General features: G+C 41.3%; 3 protein-coding genes across 6 annotated transcripts; 2 read left to right on the top strand and 1 right to left on the bottom strand.

Annotated features, from left to right (window-relative positions):
* Nucleotides 1-5661: 5661 nt before the first annotated feature.
* On the top strand, nucleotides 5662-9759 carry arf1 (ADP-ribosylation factor 1). Of its 3 annotated transcripts, none has more exons than XM_056420636.1 (5): nucleotides 5662-5717; nucleotides 7034-7228; nucleotides 7350-7460; nucleotides 7971-8095; nucleotides 8205-9759. In XM_056420636.1, the coding sequence occupies exons 2-5, from the start codon at nucleotides 7081-7083 to the stop codon at nucleotides 8361-8363; spliced, it is 543 nt and encodes a 180-aa protein (XP_056276611.1). In that variant the 5' UTR covers nucleotides 5662-5717; nucleotides 7034-7080; the 3' UTR covers nucleotides 8364-9759. The 3 variants fall into 3 exon arrangements, with proteins under 3 accessions (XP_056276611.1, XP_056276613.1, XP_056276612.1); XM_056420638.1 differs by having other exon boundaries at nucleotides 5696-5713; XM_056420637.1 differs by lacking the exon at nucleotides 5662-5717 and adding an exon at nucleotides 5762-6010.
* A 1192-nt stretch (nucleotides 9760-10951) lies between these two features.
* On the bottom strand, nucleotides 10952-14768 carry c8h1orf35 (chromosome 8 C1orf35 homolog). The gene is made up of 8 exons (XM_056420633.1): nucleotides 14533-14768; nucleotides 13482-13629; nucleotides 13338-13383; nucleotides 13155-13237; nucleotides 12747-12819; nucleotides 12497-12570; nucleotides 12221-12340; nucleotides 10952-11737 (listed from the first exon to the last, which is right to left on the bottom strand). Exons 1-8 carry the CDS (start codon nucleotides 14627-14629, stop codon nucleotides 11482-11484), a joined length of 897 nt encoding a protein of 298 aa, XP_056276608.1. The 5' UTR covers nucleotides 14630-14768; the 3' UTR covers nucleotides 10952-11481.
* On the top strand, nucleotides 13682-24664 carry guk1a (guanylate kinase 1a). Of its 2 annotated transcripts, none has more exons than XM_056420635.1 (7): nucleotides 13682-14362; nucleotides 19898-20011; nucleotides 20546-20587; nucleotides 20692-20927; nucleotides 21079-21163; nucleotides 23106-23191; nucleotides 23513-24664. In XM_056420635.1, the coding sequence occupies exons 1-7, from the start codon at nucleotides 14341-14343 to the stop codon at nucleotides 23549-23551; spliced, it is 624 nt and encodes a 207-aa protein (XP_056276610.1). In that variant the 5' UTR covers nucleotides 13682-14340; the 3' UTR covers nucleotides 23552-24664. The 2 variants fall into 2 exon arrangements, with proteins under 2 accessions (XP_056276610.1, XP_056276609.1); XM_056420634.1 differs by lacking the exon at nucleotides 13682-14362 and adding an exon at nucleotides 15211-15332.
* Nucleotides 24665-24802: the final 138 nt, after the last annotated feature.

Here is a 24802-nt window from a genome sequence, read left to right as displayed (position 1 = left end):
TGCATCAAACGTGACTACGTCCGGGCTTTATTGGCGGAGCAGCAAAGCGCCCTTGGGCTACAACCTGCAATTGACTCGGGTAGCAACCTAATTTGCCCGTGCCCTGATGTGTCCATCTCCCTGTCAGTCTGAGCAGGTTGACACCTCTGACCCTGTCAGGGGTGTCAAATAGCTTGTCAGAGGTCTTCAATAAAGTACAATGACAAGCCCTCTAATGCATTACCACATGAGTTCTAGCCAGAAATGAGAGGCTGTAGTCTCTCCAGCCTCAAGGCAGACAGGTGCGCCGTCAAGCAACACACAAAGGAAGCACACACACACACACATATACAAATAAGCCCACCCTATGATGATATCAAAGTATCACGATGTTAAGGTGGAATCATCAATTGTCCCAACGATCAGATGTTTTCTGGCCTGTGGCACACACACCTGCATGTAATGTTCAAAATGCCCCCAAATTCATTATTCAATCACTTAAGGATTATCTTTGAGGGCTTTACATAACAAAAAGAGATCAGTTGTCAGTAGCAATACAACAACAAAACGCTGTACCTGGACCACCTTGAGAGCATGTTAGGCCTGTCACCACGAGGCCTCTCTAAAGGGCCCAAAGGGCCACTTACAATCAGCCCGTCAATGTCACAGATGCCTGAATGCTGGAGAAATAATATGAGACTATGTTACAAATCATTTGGAATCAACATGACATGTGAAAAATCCGAAACGCCCAATCTGGACCCCAACCTGGTTTTGATGCCACAGGTTTTGGTTGGTGCTGGCTGGTCCTCGAGGCCCTGCTTCGACATGCTGTGCATTCCAACCAATTATCTACCCCAAGGTGCAACAGGTTCACACTTTAATCTTCGATGCCTCCACCAATGGGATATAGCTGGATTTAAAACTGGGATCAGGGGTGGGACAACCCTTAAAAATCTGTATACACAGCAAACATGAATCAACTTCAAACCAACCCACTGAGGGAAACAAAAAGGTCTTTCAAAGAAATACTTTTATCCTCATTGTTGTTTCATCTTGCAATGGATCGTCGTCATAGCCCATGTGGATGCTTGAAGTATGTTTCAAAGAGCAGACTGAGCCTCGGACATTACATCAGTCGAAATGTCCCTCGAGTTCCGAGAACGTGAAACGTTCCCGTTAAATCTAGGTCATATAAAGGGTGCTGAGAATTAGAAGAAATGGACCATGGAAACCTCACGTCCAACCAAGTCATCCTTCACCAGGAAATCCAGTTCCCTGGCATGGATGTTGCTTTATGTGTACCCTTACACCTTGCCAGTATACCCACTTCCTGCAAGCCACCGATTCCCATTCTTGATCCCCCCCCCCCCCCCCCCCCACGCCAGAGGACCCCGTGTCCTTTCCGAGGAAGTGCGGCCTTGAAGAGTTTGTCCCAACCATCTGTCACGGATGTCCCAGGACATCTCTCATCAAGCCCGATGGCTCCCACATATACCAGACCAGCTGTCGTAACTGAATTACATTCATGCTATACTACAGTAGCATAATCAGCCCAAATTCTAATCAAAACACCAGCAAAAATAATCAAGAAGATCATTTGTGGCATCAAGGATGAAGAAATGCGTTCAACACAAGTAGGTTTTTGGAGAAATGTGCTTAACGCGAGAAAAAACGACAATGCGTGACGAACTTACGATTTGTACTCGTAAGTTTGTTGCCCAAGTGGTTTGTATGTATTTCATACTATTCATTGATTCATTGCCATCCACCGTGTTGCCTTTGTTTCCACAAACTGCTGTCAAAATACACAAGAACAATCTCCATGAGGTAATGGCTCAATATGGAATCGAATATTTCCTCATACCCGGGGGCGGAGTGAAAAATGTTATGTAAATCCCCTTAACGACCTTTTCAGGCTGCCGACAATCACCGTACAAAGGTGATTGGCAGCCGACACCGGTGCACATTTATCCTTTTGCCCCGGCCTGTCTCTCTCTGTAGCGCCCCCTACTGTGAGAGGCGTGGGGTAGGGTGCCCAGTGGCACTTGCTGCCAATGGACGAAGCCAGCATGGATCCTCTCATGGCAACGATGCGGGTCGTCGTAATAATGTTCGGTTTGTTTCCTGCCTCACACCTCCTTTGGGTTTTTGCACGACCTATAATCCAGGACATGAGACGCAGAGGGAGGCATCCCATGCCTGTCCATCCGAGTACCAGCACTGCTTAGCCCAAACCAGCTCCTTTGTACGATTCACACAGCAGTCTGTTGGTTGCCTGCGGGCCATTTCATAATGTGCATTTATTATCATGAATATTATGGTTATCGAAAAAACCCAACAAACCGTGAACAAAAAAACCAAAAATAAGTTCTTTGGACACGTTTATACGTCAGGATATGAAGGCTCACAGGACTGCAGATAACGCTTCTCTCTTTTGCGTACACTTGTATGCATACACACACATTATCTCCCTCTGTCTCCGTCACACACACACACACCAGATCAGCGTTCCCAAGCCCCTTACTGAGCGTTTTTATTCTTGCAAGGCCTCGTCTCAGAGGGGAGTAAGGCCCCTACTGAGATCCTTATACCACTTCCTACTGAGAAGCCTGTTTGGCTGCTTGGCAGCCCTCTTCCATTCATAAACTGCAGACAAGCATCACTCTCTGCCTCATCAGCCTTAAATGTACTTTGACTCGGGGCATGACTGACTCTGTGCCTTGGCTAACGCCTCTCAAGTGATGATGTCGTCTGTTTCTATTCCCAGACTTTTAATAAAAGTGTGTTTAAAAATACAAAGAGGGCTACATTGAAAGTCTGGTACTGTAGCGGTACCCTTTGTAGCCTTGAACCCCCCCCCCCCTCCCCAGATGGTAAATGTGGGGACACATTTGACACAAATAAAGAAGGGATTCCACCAAAAAAAGAGAAAGAGGGAGAGAGTGTCAAAGCTTGTGCACAAGTGGGACAATCAGAATTAGTTTGTGTGTGTGCTTTGAGGGGGTGATATATATATACACACACACACACACACACACCCCGACTGTTCTATTTAGTCCACAAGACAACTGTCAGTATCTCGTGAGATATGAAGCCGAAAAGGAGAAACGATGAACCCTTCATATGGATATTACCGCTGTGTTTGCCTGCGGAGCACGGAAAAGTGGATTTAGCACAACCCCTAGGATCTTTACTGTACCTTCGGCTCACTATATGGTATGTTATGAATGCATATTATGATAATTTTTACCCAATGAAGGGATGAAATTAAAGTTTCTGTTAGAATCCTCTCGACAACAACAAAAGTAAATCTGCACAGAGGAGAATGGGGGTTTGACTTTTGTCTTTTTTCCAGCTGTATGGAAGGTTCACAACAACTTGACATGGCATTAAATATCACTATTTAAAACATGTATTTGCTTTAAAATCATCCAAAATTATCGTACAATGTTGAGAGTGAAATGCTAGTTTTTAGGAAACATTTTTTATTTGGAAATTATGGAATCTGATTTTTCCTCATGTACTCGGGGCGGATTGCATAACGTTATGTAAATCTCCTTAGGGACCTTTTCAGTATTGCAGATGTTTTCTTTCTTTATTGTTCGATAGTAACACATTTAACATCTCAACACATAATTTCTCACTTATACACACATTTCATGTACTTCATGCATACACACTGCCGGTCAACAATCCACAGTTAGTTCAATCATACTTCCAACTCAAGTCCAGTGGGATGGATTGTATTGTTTCAAAGTGAGAGATGTGTTTTGTATTTTTTTCAAAGCCACAGAAAGCAAGTTTTTATCTTTTTCAATTTCAGAAATGACAGGATGTGTTTGAGGGGGGTGAGCAATTGTTTCACAAGTAGAGTATTTGATGAAAGGCCATTGCAGAGGTAAAGGTGATTACATTACTTTTTCATTCTAACAGCCTCCTCAGGGATACCAAAGATGGCAATCTGAGGCGATGAGTCAGTAGTCAGTTTCAATATAACCGATACAAAAATCAAATATAGACCTTCAGTATTCAACCAAGTTCAGGCACGACCAGAACATCAGAAACAAGCCTGGTGCCTATGAGCATTTGGCCAAATGCTCCATCTCAACGAGAGGGAAATTACTTTCTAAACTTGTCAGTACTGCACAAACTTTTGCAAACATTTAATTCACAAAGTTTGACTTTCTAGAAAAGAATGAACAAACCACCTGCTACATAGATATCTGGACCGAAATCCAGAACTGAGAAACTGTCATGTTGTTGTTGTTTTATTTTGAATATATTTTTGTTTAAGAATCTAAACAATGCTTCTCAGTAAACACGCACACATATAAAAGACAGCAGTTGCTGTGAAAATATGCTGAAAACGATGGCAGGGCGAAACCACAAATTATGGTTGCAGAGTGAGACAGCATTATGAGCCTTCCCTGTGTGGTCCATCACCAACTATAGACCCTCCTGCTGCTCTCTCCTGCCCTTCCACCCTCCTGCTGCCCCCTCTGCTGGGGGTAGCAGGCATAGTTGACCCTGGTTAAAATTCAACTGGCCCAACAATAGCACGGATAGACTTGTCCTTAATGACCTGGTTGAGGATCAAAAGGAAGTGGAAGTCGCATAGTTTGAGGACAAATACCTCTACGGATTTAAATGAATTTAAATAGTCCAGTATAACAGACCGGAGGTCATCACCAGGATGCTTGGCAATAATAAATGTCCTATAAGAACATTATCTCCAGTCTGGACAATCATTACACAAAATATATGGGGAGTAAATACTTTAACTTCAGAAACTCCTTATATGGCCCCAGATGCATGTTATCATATTTAATTCTGAACAAACATTTGAGAAGTGTTTTAATAATGTGACCTCTTTCCATGATATATTGAACATTTGAAATTGAAATTTGAATTAATTTGTTTGTATGTTGAATAATTGCATATATATTTCATTTCACAATGTTGCCCATCTTAGGATCAGTGTTGCTTGGTTTATAAAAATAATGATATTGTACGTTATACTATTCAGTAAATATGTTATGATTATGAGTCAGTCCCTTAAAAAATAAACATAAATTGTCAAAACTTCCTGAATTAATAGTGGTATGTGGCTCAGGAGATGCCAGGTTCAATAATATTACCCACAATTTAAAATTGATAAGCATATGTATATATACATATACATATATATATAATTAAATGCCCTATGACACACTGTAACTTACCATATTGTACAAAACATAACTATAAAATAACTTGTTAGCTCTGGGAAATAATGTACTTATTGGACCAAGAGTAAAATGTCATGTGTTACATTTTAAGCTCAAAATGCCTTTAGAAAACAGTTTTAAATCTGCCTGTGAGGATTTGTTGATGTGTGTAATCACATATCATCAGAGGATTACAGCCAAGTCATCATACTGTGTTATTGATCACTCATTGGCTGTTTAAGTTAGAATTGTTGAAAAATACACACATGTAAATAAATGCTTAGAAATGTATCGCTGTTTGATGTAAAACAGCGCAAAAGCAACTTTGTGATTATACAAAGTTAATACATGCCATATACGCGTATATATATTACCCAATAAATAGTAATTCTCCCCCCAACCACAGGGGGCGACATCTTCCACCTTGACGGAAGTTTTGCTGGACCGGAATCTCTGACGTGTCAAATTGTCGCCATTTTCCGGAGGAAGGAAACGCCTTTTAGAAGGAAGCAAACATCAACTGTGTGAGTAAGTGTGTCAGATAATCCTTTACGAAGCCGATTTAAATGTTCGCATGATATAACCGTATAAAAAGTCGTCCATCTTCAAGCGAAATCGTCTCCGTGACGATGTCCACGACGTAAAGAGAGGAAACTGACGAGCTCCTGACAGCTGACGTTAACGTCACCGCGTATGCGAGCTAACTTATCTGACTCGATATCTGAACGTAACCGGTTATCACATTACTCTCTAACCAGTTTCCGCAAACCTGCTGTCTTAACCTGACACGTGAAATAAGAAGCGTTATAGTTGAATGTTCGGTAAGTAGTTTGACAAAAATTAAGTAAAGTGTCGCCGGCTGTAACTGGGCGGACGAGTGTTAGCATCGTGCATTAGCACGCTAGCGTGGTTTGTTTACGTAGGTTAGTCGGGCAGCTTTTTGCATCGCAAAGCTCCACGTCAACGTGCTCCTGTGAGCCGCCGTGGGTCGTAAATTGCCATAAATGTCGAGGTCTTGACGTGTAACGATCGTGCAACACGTCGCTTCAGCCTCGTATTTGACCAACACGACGGAACTTTGCTCTCTTTCATTCTCTAGAAAATATTTTTTTTGCGATCCGTCTCAAACTGTGATCAAATGTCTCGATCCGTGAAGTCGGGGCACTTTGTATTCTATTCAAATATAGAAAACGAAAACTACAATAATAGCGAGGAGATATTTAATTTCCGGTGTTTCGGTTTATCAAGCGACCCTGTTGATTGAAGCTGCTGCAAATGCATATAGGTGTCCTCGCGAATGCCTTTTTTGTTTTTCAGTAAAACGGCAAAACAAAATAGGTTGGAGTCTCTTTGAAGAGACGTGTCCTCTGGCATTTGAAAAGTCGATTGTTCACGTGTTGAAACAGGAAATGAGCAAATTGCCCTTCTTTTGAAATATTTGTTTTGTTTTGGGTAAACATTTGTCACGAAATATTACCCTGTAGCCCCTTTTTATCAGTACAAAAATGTCCCCAATTGGATACAACATAGTGATCAGTCACGTCTCACGGCAAAAGTCCATTGGATCAATTTAAAAGTTGCTTTAGATTGTGTCCTATTGACTTGTAAATCGATTTTTTTTGTCCAGCCACTAACTCCAACATATTGACTAATAAAACACTAGATAAATATAAGCAGTGACTTCTCACATTTGGGATGCTGGAACTAGGTTTTGGTGAAATATGACCTAAACTATCTGAGTTGGCACAATTGACAACCAACTGATATAACAAATAGTTTATGCTTCAAATAATGCTTGATTGTTCGCCATAGTCTTTATACTTAATGTATCCGTTTCTCTTCAGGTTTTTTTTTTTCAGCCTAAGTAGGTCCATCACCAGTCGGCGTCGCCATGGGGAATATATTTGCAACCATCTTTCAGAATTTGTTTGGGAAGAAGGAGATGAGGATCCTTATGGTGGGTTTGGATGCCGCTGGAAAGACGACTATTTTGTACAAGCTGAAACTCGGAGAGATTGTGACGACCATTCCCACAATAGGTAACTCAAACATTGTAAAAAAGGTTGTCATGTGTTTTTTTTGTTATTTATACCTATAGCTTATTAATGTCGAATGAGAACTTCCAAGTTGATTCTAAATGTGATCTTTTCTTTTTTTCAGGTTTCAATGTAGAGACTGTGGAATACAGGAACATCAGTTTCACAGTTTGGGATGTTGGTGGTCAAGACAAAATTCGACCGCTGTGGCGTCATTACTTCCAGAATACACAGGGTACGTTTAGTGATGTCAAAACCTTTTCAGGGTTCGTACGGTCATGGAAAACCTGGGAAAGTCATGGAATTGTAAAATGGTCTTTTCCAGGCCTGGAAAAGTCACGGAAAAAACTTAAATCATTAAAGTTTTGGAAAAGTCTTGGAAATGTGTTAAAATCACATGTTCATTTACGCCGAGTTTGAAATAATTAATATATTTTTTAAAGAAAGACGCTCAAAATATAAGCCGGCGTACGCTCTCAATACGCAATATTTTCTACAGTTTTCATGTTTATACCGAGATTTCAGTTTGGTCATGGACATTTGGTTTAAAGTCATGAAAAAGTCCTGGAAATCCATTGGTCAAAATGTGTAAGAACCCTGCTTTTGTTTTTGACATTTGTTGGATTTACATCCGTCACTTTGTTATGGGTTTTATTACATTCACTACCTTTACACCACGTCGTATTTCAAAGACACGGGACACGTCACACACGTATTCATTTGTTCCCCGTTTGCTGTGTTCTAGGTCTCATATTTGTCGTGGACAGCAACGACCGAGAGCGATGTCAGGAGGCTCGCGAAGAGCTCGCAAGAATGTTGTCAGAGGACGAGTTGCGTGACGCCGTGCTATTAGTGTTTGCCAACAAACAAGTAAGTCATACTTGTTAATTTATATATATAATTAGAAATAAAAATGCATAACCAACTGCAGGTCTTTCCTGTTGTGCTCATGTTGGCTTTAATGTTTTATTGTTTCTAGGACCTTCCAAATGCCATGAATGCAGCAGAACTCACAGACAAGTTGGGTCTTCACAGCCTACGCCAGAGAAACTGGTACATCCAGGCCACCTGTGCCACCACCGGGGACGGCCTGTACGAAGGACTGGATTGGTTGTCTACTCAGCTGAAAAAAAATTAATAATCATCGACTATCCACCCAATCTCAGACCACGCTCTCTAGTCTTAAAGTTAAAACTGAGTTCCCCTCTCCAAAAAGCAGAAGTGGCAGTTGCCCTTACCTCAGCAGTTATTGTCATAAACATACAGGCCAGTGGTGGGGATGATCTATTCTTGTCAAGCTGTCAGGTTTTATTTTATGTAACTGTAAATATTTTTGGTAATGGGGCAGCTTATTGCACTCTACAGATCCTGTTGTGGTTCTTTCTCTTTCGGGCTGAGGGGCAGCCGCGTGTGCGTTTAATAAGAAAAGGGAGGTGAGGAATAAGAATTTTCCAGCATGACGGCCCAGGACCTCAATGCAATCCGATGACTTATTATCTGGTCACACGTACTGTAGCGGGTGATGGGCTTTTAATAATAATAAAAAAAACTGACTTAAACACTGATGCGCTACTTGCAGCCACTGTGGTTACTTTAATAAGTGACTGCATGTACCAGCCCCTCCTCCCCCACCCCAATTACCATTCAGTAAACACAGGGCTCTTTGTACTTCCCTTTTTTCCCAAGTTAAAGTCCTGTCTGAACACTTACCAGCCTTTTGTTATACAGGAAGTGGAATTGAGAAATGCTGCAACAATCTCACGTCTACCTGCTTCATGGTTGTTTGAAATCCGGTATGTCGGGACGGCGTTGGGTTTTTGTATTTGAGTCTCAGGTTTATCATGTGCTGCCTTTGCAATATACTTGTTAGCAAAACTGCATGATTTGGTCTTTCGGGTCGTGCATATTCACTGGGTGTTTACATCATCAGGCTGCACAGGAACCATTATTTCCACAGCCCCATCCTGTAACTTGTGTGTACTGTGTTCGGTAATTGTACCTAAAGAAGTTGCACACTACAATGGCCCTTCTGTCTTCACTCGAGGAACATTCATGCCGTTTTCTTTAATTAAAAAAAAAATCCAAATCTGAGAAGTGGTGTTTTGGGTGGCGTTACAAAATCATTTTCAGCTACATGTCTAACGAAGCGCCGGTATTTGTTCCTTTGCGGCGCGTGGTGTTTGGGGTTAACGAGAAGCCAAACATACCTTTGAAAAGGTGTGGGTGTTTGCTCTGAACATGTCTTAAGGGTGCATCAAACTTTCTTTCTTTTTTGATTTATAACTGCCTAAAATTGTGAGAACTATGTTAATCTCTTAAGTGTGTATTTGTGTGTCTTTTTTATGTAAAGATTTGGTTTTGTGAGGAAAAAGCACTAATTAAAGTGACTGGATAATTTTTTTTCCTGCAACTGATTTTCATTTTTACACTATGCAATAAAACTGCTGAATGTTAAGATGTGTAATGTAGCTTTGATCTATTTTGTAAAATTACATTGAAAATGTGCATCTTTGCTATAAAAAACAAAAAAGCAGTGTTTGGGCTTGTCATAATAGGAACAGCACAGGTGATGCTCATAACACTAACGATGGTGGGGTGTTATTCACGTGCTCAAGTGAGTAACAATGAGATGGGACGCTAAGTGGAATTCAGCCATTTATTTTAGGATTTTCTATTCAACATTACTTTGTTAAATACTTCAATAAATAAAAAACAATCCTGAACAAAGAGTTTGTCTGGTCGGTGGACAAAATGAAGTCACTTGTGACGGTAACTTCAGACAATTCCCTGACATTTCATTGGAATGATTAATAAAAAATGTTTGTCGTGTCCCAGACGGAATAGAAATACACTTGAGAAAACACTAAAATTTAACAACCCAAAAGAAACCCGGCTGTTGGAGGCCGTCACCCTTTGACCCAGAGAGAGATGCGATGCCCCGAGGGGATGTAAAGCAACCCCGTGTTTGGGTTGAAGCAGTAATGTGGAGAGCCCGCCCTGTTTCGCATTGTGTAGGGGCGGCATTCTTGCAGGTTGATTAGGCTGCTATGGATAATGCAGCCAAGCCTATAAAACATGGCAGGAAAGCATGGCGGTGTTAGGGGAGGGAGTCGGGAGTCTCGGGTCCCTCGTCGGGCTGCTTTGTGTGGGCTGCTCTCCTGCTGCTCCGTCAGCTTGGTTTGTGTGTGGCAGTCTAACGGGACTCGGCCATATAAAAAAAAAAAGAGGACCAGCCTGGTTGTGTGCACTCTCCTTTATGAATGCCTTGCTCTTTTTTTTTTTTAAGTGCACCCCCCAGGTGCCAGTCAGCAGAATACCCTCTTTCAGACCGATTCAAGGCAAATGCAAACACCACACTCTATTATGACCAGTGGGGAGCATTCCAATGGTATGGCACCAGTCAGGGAGCCCAACCGACAACGGTGAGGGATTAAGGAGCGTTGGGAGTGATTGAGGAAAGAATTGCAGCTGCCGAGTGGTGCAAGAGGCACGGGGAGCTGCGGGACAGGTACAAGGCCCGAGAAGAAATTCACTCGCTCTTGACTAAGCTTTTCAGCTTCGAGGCAGCTGCAATGTCGGTTATCTTGAAGAAAACATTTCTCTGTCATGCTCGTGTAAATTATGTAAACATTGCTGTGCTGAAGACAACTTTCAGAAGTTTCCGCTTTTGCGATACCTTTTGAAATAGAAATGTTTGTATGTAAAATAAAAACAACTCAATCTGTATCCGCTTGTTTGAGATCTTTTACTAAAGCCGTCGTAAACATGGAGCGTCAGGAAAGTAATTTACAGGAAAGAAATCTTATAGCGCACCAGAAAAGACGAGTTCATTCTCTAAGATTTCCCAAACTAATAACTTCCCAGCACCAGACATTGTAAGAAAAGATTTTTTTGTGTGCTAAATATCTTATCTTGCATTATATTTCCCCCCAAAAAATAAAAAACACGACGACTATATGGAAATATGTGGTGGTTTAAAATCACAAAATGTTAAACGAAAAAAATAAGTTAATCTACGTCAAACACAACCCAAAATATCACAAAAGACATCGGTGTCCCGTGACGAATCGGCCAATTTATTGGATGAAGGAACATGGAGGCCAAAGCCCGCGAGACAGACGCAGCGACCTCTCTCCATCTACAGTCCGTTTGGCTGTTCGGGGTGAATGGGGTCTTCGGGGGCCAGTCGAGCCGCCGGAGAGCGTTCCGTCCGTGTTGCGAGTCTTGGAAATGAAGAAGAGTGGGGGGGGGGGGGATCAGTTGTCCGAGTCTGTGTCGTGGCGCCGCCTGTGGCTTTGTGTGCCACCAGCAGGGGCCGTCTTGTGGCTGACAGGGTTACGGGGGACAGGAGACCCCCCATCCGAGGAGTCTGTGTCATGCCGCCGCGGTCGATGATGGGGGCGGGGGGGCTGTTGCTCGGCCTTTGCCCCCCCCCTTGAATGGCTGTCATGGGGTCTGGCTCCACTCTGACTGTGGTATGATGGATTATGATGATGGTGGTCCTTTCTGTGCCTATAGAGCAAAAGGAAACAAACAATCAATGACTGGGCTGCGGCGGCTCGGGAAGCTGCTTAGTGACAGCCACAGAGAACACTTCATGACAGCTGGGAGTTAATCTACTGGCTATTGTTCGGACAAATCATTAATGCATCATTAATTCCGTACACTACCAGCGTGTGCTGATGTTAGGTTGTGGTTCCCCTCTTGCAGGAGAGTGCCGTGGCGCCCTCTAGTGGTGCGCTTCGGATTTATGTATAAATGTGCAACGTAGTTTACCAAAGAAAACACCTCACTATTTAATGCAACCGTTGATGCAATAATAATAGTAGCGAAGAAATAATAGCCTGCAATAATTCATTTTTGTTTACGAAAATGGAGGTGTTATTTCAGATACATTATTTGGAAACAAGCCTCACGTTTGTTGTGTTCCTGGTGTTTGTACCACCCTCGGGGGACGCTAATGACAGACGCCTCCGTACGCAGTCATGAACTAACCTTTTTCTGTCACCCGACTCCGAAGAGGACGAGTCTCTCCTTTGCCGTTTCTTCTTCTTTTCCTTCTTCTTTTTCTCCTTTTTGCTCTTTTTTTCTTTCTTTTTCTTTTTGATCTCGTGCCTACAGAGTAAAGAAAAAAACAAAACAAAGAAAAGTTGCAACGATGAAAATGATCGATGGGAACACGGAAAATAGGCTGGAGATGTTGTCCAGTGGAATGCTGGATACAATTTAATACAGGTGTTAATCTAGTTATCGAATATAAAGCTCACTCACCGTTGTTCCCCCTTTTCTACACTCTGAGATGTCTTTGCTGTTGAGGTTTCTGGACAACCTTCTGTTTTGTGATGCTGTAAAGAAAGCATTTATATAATATGTAAGAAACTCAACTCTTTAATTCCCACAACCGATATTTAAAAGGCCGGTTTTCCATCCTTTAAACGGCTTTTCACTTGCATGATAAACATCTAAATTTGACAGAGTTTTCATCTTAAAATGTTCTGTGGCATTGAGGTGAGGAACTTACTGTGAAAACAGGCAAGCCTAATTTAGCCGTCTCCTTCTCCTTTTGGGAGAGCACCATTTTCCTGGAGCCTGCACTGTGGATGACAAACACTAATTTATAGTCAAGTGCTTCACAATCACGGCGCATTAAGAGAAATGCTCTCCTGCCACTTGGAGGTCAAGAGGAGCAAAAATAATGAGTTAAACAGGACAAATATAGAACACAGTGAAAGGCACAGTAAATGGCAATTTTTCCCAAAACAAGCATCGTTTTCAAAGTCGATGGAACGACCGACAAGTATAAACAAGTCAGACATTTAATGGACTTAACCCTCTCAAAAGTGGCAAGTGTTTAAATATCTGAAATTCTGTGTTTACATAATGAAGAGGAGACTCGACGACAACAATCCAATTCACAATTCTCTTTCACCTGGAGCTTCCCAAGCCTGAGACACGGTCCACATCTCTCTCTTCACCATCAACCTCTTCCCTCCGGTAAACATCAACAAGGTCCTGGTTTCAACATTGGGAAAATTTCATTGGCATTGTTATATTTTTATTTAGGCAAATTAAAAGATGTTCAAACAAAACCGGACCAAACACAGTGGCATACCTCTTTGGTCAGGCCAGTTGGTTGTCTCTTTATATTTTTGTGCCCTCTAGATGGAGAATAGACAAAAAAAACATAAATTAAATCATGTTTGTTGACCCGCGCTCGCGTTAGTCCACCATTTATCTTATAGGAAAGTATACGTACAGGGCAACCATCAGGGCCTCGTGCTCTGCAGCTTTGACAGCAGCAAGTTCATCCTCTTTGGTCAACGGTTCGCCTTTTTTATCTCTCGAGTACCACGACAGATCTTTGCCTTTTTGCCATCGCCCTACTGGTGCCATCAAAGAGTTCCCTGGTAACAAGACGGAAGAGTTGAGAAACTTAAATCTGCTGTAATGGCCAGGCTGAATATTCAACATTATATTAATCGATTGTCACAACAATTGTTTATTGTGCAGTAAGTCACACACATTTGGTTTGGTGAAATGTGCATATAAATAAATAATAAATGTAAAAAAAATACACAACTGATCATTGCAGCTTCATACTGATGATGGTGTTTGTAGGTAGTGACTTGAACTCAGTGGAACAGTGCGAATTAAATTCTGTTTTTTGGTTTTGGGGCGGATTCTTCCCTGTGATCAAATACAAATTTCGGGTTGCATCGTCTCCACAGAATAATCTGATATTCTCCCCATCGTTTAAAACAGATATGCCGTTGATGAGGTGATATCATCTGTGGACGTAATACGCATCTTTACATGTACCCATGTCGTCTTTACGCGACTCTCTGTGCCAAAATGAAAGCGATTTGCTCAACAAAATGTGTGAACTTTGTCCCCTTTTTGTCACCGCTGTGGCGCGTGCTAAAGCGACGTAGGTCTTGTTTGGTTTGCTGACATGTTGCCAGCAGTGTGGGCTCAAATAGCAGAGAGGCGACGTGTCTGTGCGTGTGTACGTAAGCGATGTGTGCGAGTGCTCTGAGGAGGGGAGCGATGAAAACTACGACCCGCTGTCCGTAGAGTGGAAACGGGACTAACACCGAGCAGCCAGACACCGTGTAATGAGGGACGTCACAACGAAAGGTACGGGAAAGCAGCACGTTGAGTACTGAAAGCCGCGGCGTGGAGTTTAAACTGTGCTTTTAAAAACAACTCCAGCTCGGGATTCTCCCAAGTTAGCAAACATCGAATAGCACGTGTAGCTATCTAGTAAGCTAACTCGGCTGCCGACTTAATTTATAAAAGAAACTTACCAAGATAGTTTTCTCTGTGTTTATCGACTTTCACGTCGTCCCAGTTGAACTGGTCCTGGCCTCCACGGACCCCTCCGGACCGCGAGGAACCGAACATTTTTCCTTTGAGAGAATTTAAGAGGAGAAGCGGCGCGCCGTTAGCTCAAGCAGCTGACTTTAGCTCCACCTTAGCGCACGAGCGAAGTGCGATCGGCCCTCGGCGTTCCACTCATCCGGGTACTTTCGTGGTATGTTTTCGTGTGCTTTTGTTGCTCGGAACAACGTGTTTATTTGCGGTAGTGTTTAATTAAACACAATTGAAAGCGTTAATTAATTTAGCCAATTATTTCCTATAAAAATGTGCATAGCGCGAACGAAATAGTTGTAAAAAAACGCGTTCAAATGAACCGAGGTTATATTATTACAACTAACGTTACACTCGCGGCATAATTCATATATAGTCAAAACACGGCGCATTGTCTTTACGTTAACGTGGAAACTGCAGTAACCAGTAAGTTATAAATTTATATGTGCTGCCTTTTGCATTGCATTTGCTTTTTAGGCTAGTCTAATAATAACACTCCGCGATTGCGTTTTATTTTGCGGATTCCCGATGCCCACGAACGCAACGTGTCGATATTTTGACCCTTACTGATGACGTAGCCAAGGCAATTTTCCTAATGGTTCTCACGACTAAGATTATAGACTGTATGGCAAAGACAAAGTACAGAAGAGGGAGAAAATCACCCAGAGACGGACCTAAAATCTGTAACTAACGTAACTCTCGATGTACATGAGATCTTTTGCCAGGCTATTCTCAGGTAGGGAAGATATTTCATCTGGGTCTTTTTGTATCTTGTTTGTATTGTCTGCCATCATCGCTGGAGCCAGGCGTTCATTCATTTCCTTCAGCGTGAGAGGTGTCAGAATGTTTCTGCTGCGTTGCTGCAGAAGAAGAAGATGGTTCTTAAGTTGAGCTGATGCAACGCTTGAGTCTCCAGCGTGTAAACAACTTTTAAAAAAAGAAGCTTATATTTATTTTAAAAAGCATAAATATATATATGAGTGTGTGTGTATATATATATAAATATTAGGGCTGTCAATCGATTAAAAAAAATTAACTAATTAATCGCACATTTTGAAATTCATTAATCGCAATTAAAAGTTAAAAGTTCATTCTTTTTAAAGACCAAACTTCACACAGAGCTGTGTTTTCAAAGAGGCTCCTACCTATAAAGTGCCAGCGAGGTATTTAATATCGTGGATGATAAATTGGTTCTTCAGTGAAACATCAGATTAGTAAAAAAAAGAAGTATATTGAGACCCCACTGGTCCTGTCATCTTTAACACTGAACAGCAGAACCAGTGGCCTTGGTAACTGACTGACATTCAAATATGTCACGTTAACCCTCTGGAGGCTGGGGGCATTTTATACATTCTACAAAAAAATGTAAATTCACCTTTAAAGGCGTTTGCATATGACACATACCCACGTGTTATACATCAAACATTCCAGAACAATCTCAGCTCTATTCAATGAGGCTCAGTTGTCCTCGCGCCGTGTTCTCTGCTCTCTGACTGACAGGCTGCTAAATGAGCCTCACCTGTGTGGTGGAGGTCCTTTGTGATTTACTGAGTGTTCATTGGTTGTTTTTTCCCCAAAATGTTGACAGACAAACGGATTGACCAATCACGTTGAAGGTTTCGTGTGACGAGTTCTTTCCGCGCCGCGTCACCCGACACGTCGCCCCTCCGTTCCTCTGTGTATCAGAGGGGGAGACGGGAGGAAGGAGGAGCAGGAGGAAACCCGACTGATTCATCCACGAGTTAAACTGATTTCTGCTCCTTATTTTCGCGGAGAAATAATTGTTTTAAAAACGGAAACAGTGTTTAACCGTACAGCCGCAGTTTGACACTCGGTTTGAGTGTCAAAACTTCAACGAACACCGGAAGTAAACAAAGTTGCGTTAATTGCGTTAAAATATTTTAGTGCGTTAACGTGGCCAAATTAATCGCATAGATTAACGCGTTAACGCTGACAGCCCTAATAAATATATATATGCTTTTAAAAATGTGTTCTTAAACATGATGGTGCATCACTCAACATAATGATTGGATTCATAAATAAATAGCTTTTTTTTTACAAAACCATCCTCTATATATATATATATATATCCAATCCGCTTTAATAAAATCATACATATATATATCTATATATATATGATTTTTAAGAAGCGTGTGTGTGTATATATATATATATTATATGATTTTTTTAAACATGGTTTATCGCTCAACATAATTATTGGATTTATAAATAAATAGCTTTATTTTTTATCTTTTACAAAACCATCATATATATGTATATATATATAAATAAATAAAACCTAATGCTGAGTTGTTTTCTCAAGGCCCCATTCACTCCTGCATCTTTAACCCTGTTAGTTTTTGGCTACATGTGATCATACAAAACACCTCACATCAGTGTCTACACACAAACAACCACACACACTTTCTACAGGGAATGCTCCTCTACTTTGCATGTCCATGCAAATCTGAACATTGTATTGCTTTTATAGCAATAGTCAAGTCAAAGTGCCTGAGATAGTTTTTTTTATTATCTGAGGGAATGCTGACATTTGGTAAATAAAGTGGTTTGAGAAGAACATTCAATATAATACTTTCAGTTTCTGTCTGCTGTATTTCGATAGACAATAGGAACAAATTGTAATAAAGAGATCACAGCAGTAGACTGAATAAAGACGAGAACTGTCACCAAAATCGTTATTGGTAAATTGAACGAACAAAACGTTCTGTTTTCACATTGCATACTGTATGTTGTACTTTCTACGGCTGCGACAAATGACTATATGTTCATGCCGAAGCTGTCAACTGTTTGTTTCCTTCTCTTATGAATGGGTAACATTATTGTTGGCAGAACATTTTCGAGAAAAAATATTAGAATCCCAATTCCCCAAAACCTGAGGTGACATATTGAAATCGCTTATTTTGTCCAACCAACAATTCATACCAAAGATATTCAATGCATTTAAGAAAAATAAGGGCAGTGAATCAATTCTCACATGTAAGACGCTGCGAACTCGTAAAGTTGTCGCTGAACATTTTTTTATTTTGTGTGTGTGTGTGTGTGTGTGTGATGGATTACTATTGGAAGATTCGGTGGTGGTGGAGGGTTGTTGGCTTTGACACCCATTTCAGGACCGGACTCTTTAAAAGGTCGAGGCGTTCGAGAGGCATCGGAGAGTGACTCTCTGTCGTTTGCACCTGCAGAGGAGACGACCCTCACTTCATCGGGTCGGCTTGGAAACGAGAAGCCCCGTACGCTGAGATGTTTGGCTATAAAAAGACTTCAGACAGACTTTTAGTTCTGCGTTTTTTAAAGATTTATTCGGTGAATGTGTCGTATGGAATTCCTAATTTTATGATTAATTGCCGCCCAGTTTGACGAAATATGTAAGTAATGGGGCTTATAACGCATAAAAATAACATCTTCGAGCGTCCACACGGCCCCGCCCACTCCCTTTCTCGCCTCCCTCCCACACTTACACAATCGACTTGTCTGACACACACACTCACACACACTCTCACATCCTCCTCGTTCACCTGACTCCGCCGTCTGCTCGCGCTCTGTGCACCTTGACGATCGGTCAGGTGGAGCGCTGCAGGCCTCGCTTCGTTCTTTACTCCAGCTGCTTACCTGAGAGACAGATTGCAACCTAGAAAAAGGTAAGATGTCGAAGGAGCCACGTTGAAAAGACGTATCCTACAAGATCTGTAGTTTATTCGTCAGCGATTGGGTCGCTGCATAATTTGGATAAAGGGAGTTTAAAAGTTTCCGTGAAAAATGAGCCTGTGTCTCTATTTATAGCAGAGCTTCCTCTTTGCTGTCGTCTTCTGTTTTTTGTGTTTGTTCCCCTGCCACCACAAGCCCGTTGATTGCCTTTGCTCGTGCCCTTGTGGGAGATGTTGTGGTCTCATGTGGTTTCCTCTGGGGAGCTGATGGAGCGACGCTTGTCTGAGCATGTTAACCTGCTGTAATGTTTAATATATATATATTATATATTTATTATATATATATATATATAAATTATATATATATACACTACCGTTCAAAAGTTTGGGGTCACTTAGAAATGTCTATTTTTCAAAGAAAAGCACTGTTTTTTCAATAAAGATAACATTAATCAAAAATACACTCTATACATTGTTAATGTGGGAAATGACTATTCTAGGTGGAAACGTCTGGTTTCTAATGAAATATCTCCATAGGTGTATAGAGGCCCATTTCCATCAACTATCACTCCAGTGTTCTAATGGTACATTGTGTTTGCTAATCGCCTTAGAAGACTAATATCTGATTAGAAAACCCTTGTGCAATTATGTTAGCACAGCTGAAAACAGTTATGCTGGTGATATAAGCTATACAACTGGCCTTCCTTTGAGCTTGAAGTTTGAAGAACAAAATTAATACTTCAAATATTAATCATTATTTCTAACCTTGTCAATGTCTTGACTATATTTTCTATTCAATTTTCAATTCATTTGATAAATAAAAGTGAGTTTTCATGGAAGACACGAAATTGTCTGGATGACCCCAAACTTTTGAACGGGAGTGTATACAGGACTGTCTCAGAAAATTAGAATATTGTGATAAAGTTCTTTATTTTCTGTAATGCAATTAAAAAAACCAAAATGTCATGCATTCTGGATTCATTACAAATCAACTGAAATATTGCAAGCCTTTTATTTTTTTAATATTGCTGATTATGGCTTACAGCTTAAGAAAACTCTAAAATCCTATCTCATAAAATTTTAATATTTCCTCAGACCAAGTAAAAAAAAAAGATTTATAACAGCTGAGTGTTTGTCAAGGCTCAGGAAACCCTTGCAGGTGTTTCGAGTTAATTAGACAATTCAAGTGATTTGTTTAATACCCTACTAGTATACTTTTTTATGATATTCTAATATTTAGAGATAGGATATTTGAGTTTTCTTAAGCTGTAAGCCATAATCAGCAATAAATCAGAATAAAAGGCTTGCAATATTTCAGTTGATTTGTAATGAATCCAGAATGCATGACATTTTTGTTTTTTTAATTGCATTACAGAAAATAAAGAACTTCATCACAATATTCTAATTTTCTGAGACAGTCCTGTATATATATATATATATATATAATAAATATATATATATATACATTTTATATATATATATATCTTTTCAAAACCTGTGTGCTTGTGCACAGACAGGATGTGGGTCCTGTAGTGACTCATGCCGTACGCCTAAGTGGACCCAGGTCACCGCTCCAGCCTCACCCACTTGTTTCCTATCCTGAACTCTCTCTCTCTCTCTCTCTCTCCCTTCACAGCTATGGCTGGACCCAGGCCCGTGGTGTTCAGCGGCCCGTCCGGGGCGGGGAAGAGCACGCTGTTGAAGAAGCTCATGAAGGAGTACGACAGCGTCTTCGGCTTCAGTGTTTCCCGTAAGTGGATATCTTTTCTTATTCGACATTCTTTTCCAAAATGACACCAAGAGTGATGCAGAGACTTTGATTAACACTCCACTTGTATCTCAGTACCGCAGTCTGGATGTCTTGCAATTTTTAAAGAGGATAATTATTCAGAGATTTCTGTCTCTAAGCTGGAACTCATTGTCTTTCTCACGACCCACGGGGGCTTCTCATTGGTCAGTATTGTCCAGCTGTAGATCCTTAAAGTTTTCTAGGAGGCGTGGATGATGTATTCCTTCGTATTTAATGTCATGCATACAACAAATGCAGAATTTAATGGGGGGGTATAACTGTTCTGATAATTTTCTTGATTTTAATTGATATTTTTACCACTATTTTACAACATTTAATGAACCAAAAGGAAAAAGAAATGGCAGATTGGTTGCAGCCCAGTCGTGGTTTGCATCGATCGACTGATGACGTAACTTATGTCACACATGATGTAACATACGTCACACATGACGGAACACATGTCACACGTGACGTAACTCTCTTCTCACCCCTCAGACACAACCAGAAAGCCTCGGCCCGGAGAGGAGAACGGCAAAGGTACGGCTCGTTCCTCCTCCTTCACGACCACCGCAGCAGTAAAGTCGTATTTCTTTCTTCATTTTCATCTTTCTTCCTCCGCATTGCGTTGGTCCGGTGTCCAGATTACCACTACGTCACACGGGAGGCGATGCAGGCGGCCATCGAACGCGGCGACTTCATCGAGAGCGCAGAGTTTTCGGGCAACATTTACGGGACGAGCAAAGCCGCCGTGCAGGACGTCCGCGACAAGAACCTCATCTGCATCCTGGACATCGACATCCAGGGCGTGAAGAACATCAAGAGGACCGACCTCCACCCCTTCTACATCTTCATCCAGCCGCCGTCCATGGCCGTCCTGGTGAGCACGGCGGGAAATGAACTCGATTGAACTCGATGTCGCCCGACATTCCGGGCGTTCCCGTGTGTGACGGTCGGTTTGGGTCGGGCCGCCGTTTAACTCGTCGCGCAGGTTTTTTTTGTTTTTTAAATGAATGCCTTCTGTGTTTCAGGAAAAACGTCTGAGAGACAGAAAGACGGAGTCGGAGGAGAGCCTCCAGAAGCGTTTGAAAGCGGCTCAGGTGGAAATGGAGTTGGGTGAGGATTTGATTGTTGGCGAAAATAAAATGACGACAGTGTTTAACACAGAGTCTCACCACTATGGTATGTCCTTGAGTCTAACCTCTATATGTCCTTGAGTCTCACCTCTATATGTCCTTGAGTCTAACCTCTATATGTCCTTGAGTCTAACCTCTATATGTCCTTGAGTCTAACCTCTATATGTCCTTGAGTCTAACCTCTATGTCCTTGAGTCTCACCACTATGGTATGTCCTTGAGTCTAACCTCTATATGTCCTTGAGTCTAACCTCTATATGTCCTTGAGTCTAACCTCTATATGTCCTTGAGTCTAACCTCTATATGTCCTTGAGTCTAACCTCTATATGTCCTTGAGTCTCACCTCTATATGTCCTTGAGTCTAACCTCTATATGTCCTTGAGTCTAACCTCTATATGTCCTTGAGTCTAACCTCTATATGTCCTTGAGTTTAACCTCTATATGTCCTTGAGTCTAACCTCTATATGTCCTTGAGTTTAACCTCTATATGTCCTTGAGTCTAACCTCTATATGTCCTTGAGTTTAACCTCTATATGTCCTTGAGTTTAACCTCTATATGTCCTTGAGTCTAACCTCTATATGTCCTTGAGTTTAACCTCTATATGTCCTTGAGTCTAACCTCTATATGTCCTTGAGTTTAACCTCTATATGTCCTTGAGTCTAACCTCTATATGTCCTTGAGTCTAACCTCTATATGTCCTTGAGTCTAACCTCTATATGTCCTTGAGTCTAACCTCTATATGTCCTTGAGTCTAACCTCTATATGTCCTTGAGTCTAACCTCTATATGTCCTTGAGTCTAACCTCTATATGTCCTTGAGTCTCACCTCTATATGTCCTTGAGTCTAACCTCTATATGTCCTTGAGTCTCACCTCTATATGTCCTTGAGTCTAACCTCTATATGTCCTTGAGTCTAACCTCTATATGTCCTTGAGTCTAACCTCTATATGTCCTTGAGTCTCACCTCTATATGTCCTTGAGTCTCACCTCTATATGTCCTTGAGTCTCACCTCTATATGTCCTTGAGTCTCACCTCTATATGTCCTTGAGTCTCACCTCTATATGTCCTTGAGTCTAACCTCTATATGTCCTTGAGTCTAACCTCTATATGTCCTTGAGTTTAACCTCTATATGTCCTTGAGTTTAACCTCTATATGTCCTTGAGTCTAACCTCTATATGTCCTTGAGTCTAACCTCTATATGTCCTTGAGTCTAACCTCTATATGTCCTTGAGTCTAACCTCTATGTCCTTGAGTCTAACCTCTATATGTCCTTGAGTCTCACCTCTATATGTCCTTGAGTCTAACCTCTATATGTCCTTGAGTCTAACCTCTATATGTCCTTGAGTCTCACCTCTATATGTCCTTGAGTCTCACCTCTATATGTCCTTGAGTTTAACCTCTATATGTCCTTGAGTCTAACCTATATGTCCTTGAGTTTAACCTCTATATGTCCTTGAGTCTCACCTCTATATGTCCTTGAGTCTAACCTTTATATGTCCTTGAGTCTAACCTCTATATGTCCTTGAGTCTCACCTCTATATGTCCTTGAGTCTCACCTCTATATGTCCTTGAGTTTAACCTCTATAGGTCCTTGAGTCTCACCACTATGGTATGTCCTTGAGTCTCACCTCTATATGTCCTTGAGTCTCACCTCTATATGTCCTTGAGTTTAACCTCTATATGTCCTTGAGTTTAACCTCTATATGTCCTTGAGTCTCACCACTATGGTATGTCCTTGAGTCTCACCTCTATATGTCCTTGAGTCTAACCTCTATGTCCTTGAGTCTCACCTCTATATGTCCTTGAGTCTAACCTCTATGTCCTTGAGTCTCACCTCTATATGTCCTTGAGTCTAACCTCTATATGTCCTTGAGTCTCACCTCTATATGTCCTTGAGTCTAACCTCTATATGTCCTTCCAGGTAAAGAACCAGGTGTTTTTGATGTCCTGATCATCAATGAGAATTTGGAGGACGCCTATGGGCAGTTAAAAGAGGCTCTTCTCGGGGTGAGCGTCCGTCGTCCTCTTACGTCAGACAGTCGACACATCACGCGACAGCTCTTACTCATGGAAATGTTTAATTGGCCCCTCCCCCAAACCGAGACTGTCCAATCATAGCCTAGCAACCGTGACTCGGCACGGCAGAGTTCAGGGAGTCTTTGCTTTAAAAATATAATAAAAAGGCAATAGTGTGAGGAATGGATTCTGCTGGATGCGGTCCCGCCTCTTCATTTCTTTGTTCCTCGTAGTGGATCAGTCTGTTTTTCGTGAACACGTCACCCGCCTCTAGCATTATTACATTTGTTCTTTTCTTTCTCCCTTCTCTAGGAAATCAATAAGGTCAAGAAAGTCAACGTGTCTTCGTAGGAGACGGCAGCTTCCAGACACCTTTTTAGTCCCGCCCATCCACTCCTCTCACACACACACACAGACCTCCATTCCAGCCGTGAACATTCCCTCAGATGGTGGTCTGTGAAACTCCGACAAACATACCGTAGCGGAATCACACATTTCTAGGTTTTATATTTTATTTAGAGGTATTCCTAGATATCATTATATCCTTTTTTTTTTTTTTTTTTTTTTTCCCCCCTCCACTTTCCATATTGTTATTTTCACCTGTGTGAAGATGTTTACTTGATATGTGACTGGTATGTTTAGCAGGGTGCTCTGTTGGACTGGGTGTACTGGGTGTACTGGGTGACTCAGTGTGGACGAAGCTAGTTTCTAGACCTCTTGATTAGTTAGAGAGTTCTGCTCCTCTTGTGCCACCAGTCGCATTATGTTTACTGGTGAATGTGCAGATGGATGGCTGCACACATTTAGTTCAGGAGTGAAACTCTTCAAGCCGTTTGTGTTCCCGGGTCACATTCCAGTCATTCCAGTGCTGGTAAATGCTGTTATTTTGACAGGTTTTGTGTAAATTGTGACACAACTCCATTGTCAAAATGAATTATCGTGAATTACTGTTTAGTGAGATCACATCCCATAATATGTAAGAAATGTGGCTTGAAACGTTTGTTTCTTGTCTCTTGGAATAATGTTGTTTATATATTTTTGGTGGTTTAAGAACTTTTATTTTTTACAATTTGTAAAACTTTTATATTGTGACATTTAGTTTTCCAGCCTCCCCCTCGACAGTAAAGTGACATTCATAACTAAAGCAGGGTTTTTTTTATTTGAAGGAAAAAAAATTAAAAAATGCTATTGCTTAGAATTAAGCACACAGATCTCCGTTTAACTCGTTTACTGAGAGAATATCTTTGACCAAGGTATGCACAGGAATCCTGAAGTTACATTTAATAACTTTGTAAGACCTCTTTGTGTTACGTCTGGGACAACATTGATTGTAAGATGGCAACAGTCAGCGATACACTCTTCTCCATAACGCATTCTCACACTCATCCACTCTTTATATTGGGCTGTTATTTATAGATTATTGTATTGTTATAGGGCAAATAAAGGAAGTGGAGGTCAAACATGTCCCTGCATATTCTTGAACAACATTATTTGACCAATAAACTATGGACTTGTCTAAAGGTAATGTATGAAACGCTGGTGAGCGTCAGGCGGTGATGTCATGTTCGAGCCCCAGCTCCACAAATATGTAAAAAATGTGCA

This window comes from Pseudoliparis swirei, chromosome 8 (genome assembly GCF_029220125.1).
Source record: "Pseudoliparis swirei isolate HS2019 ecotype Mariana Trench chromosome 8, NWPU_hadal_v1, whole genome shotgun sequence".
Lineage (NCBI taxonomy): Eukaryota > Metazoa > Chordata > Actinopteri > Perciformes > Liparidae > Pseudoliparis > Pseudoliparis swirei.
This window is presented reverse-complemented; position numbering and strand designations above follow the sequence as displayed.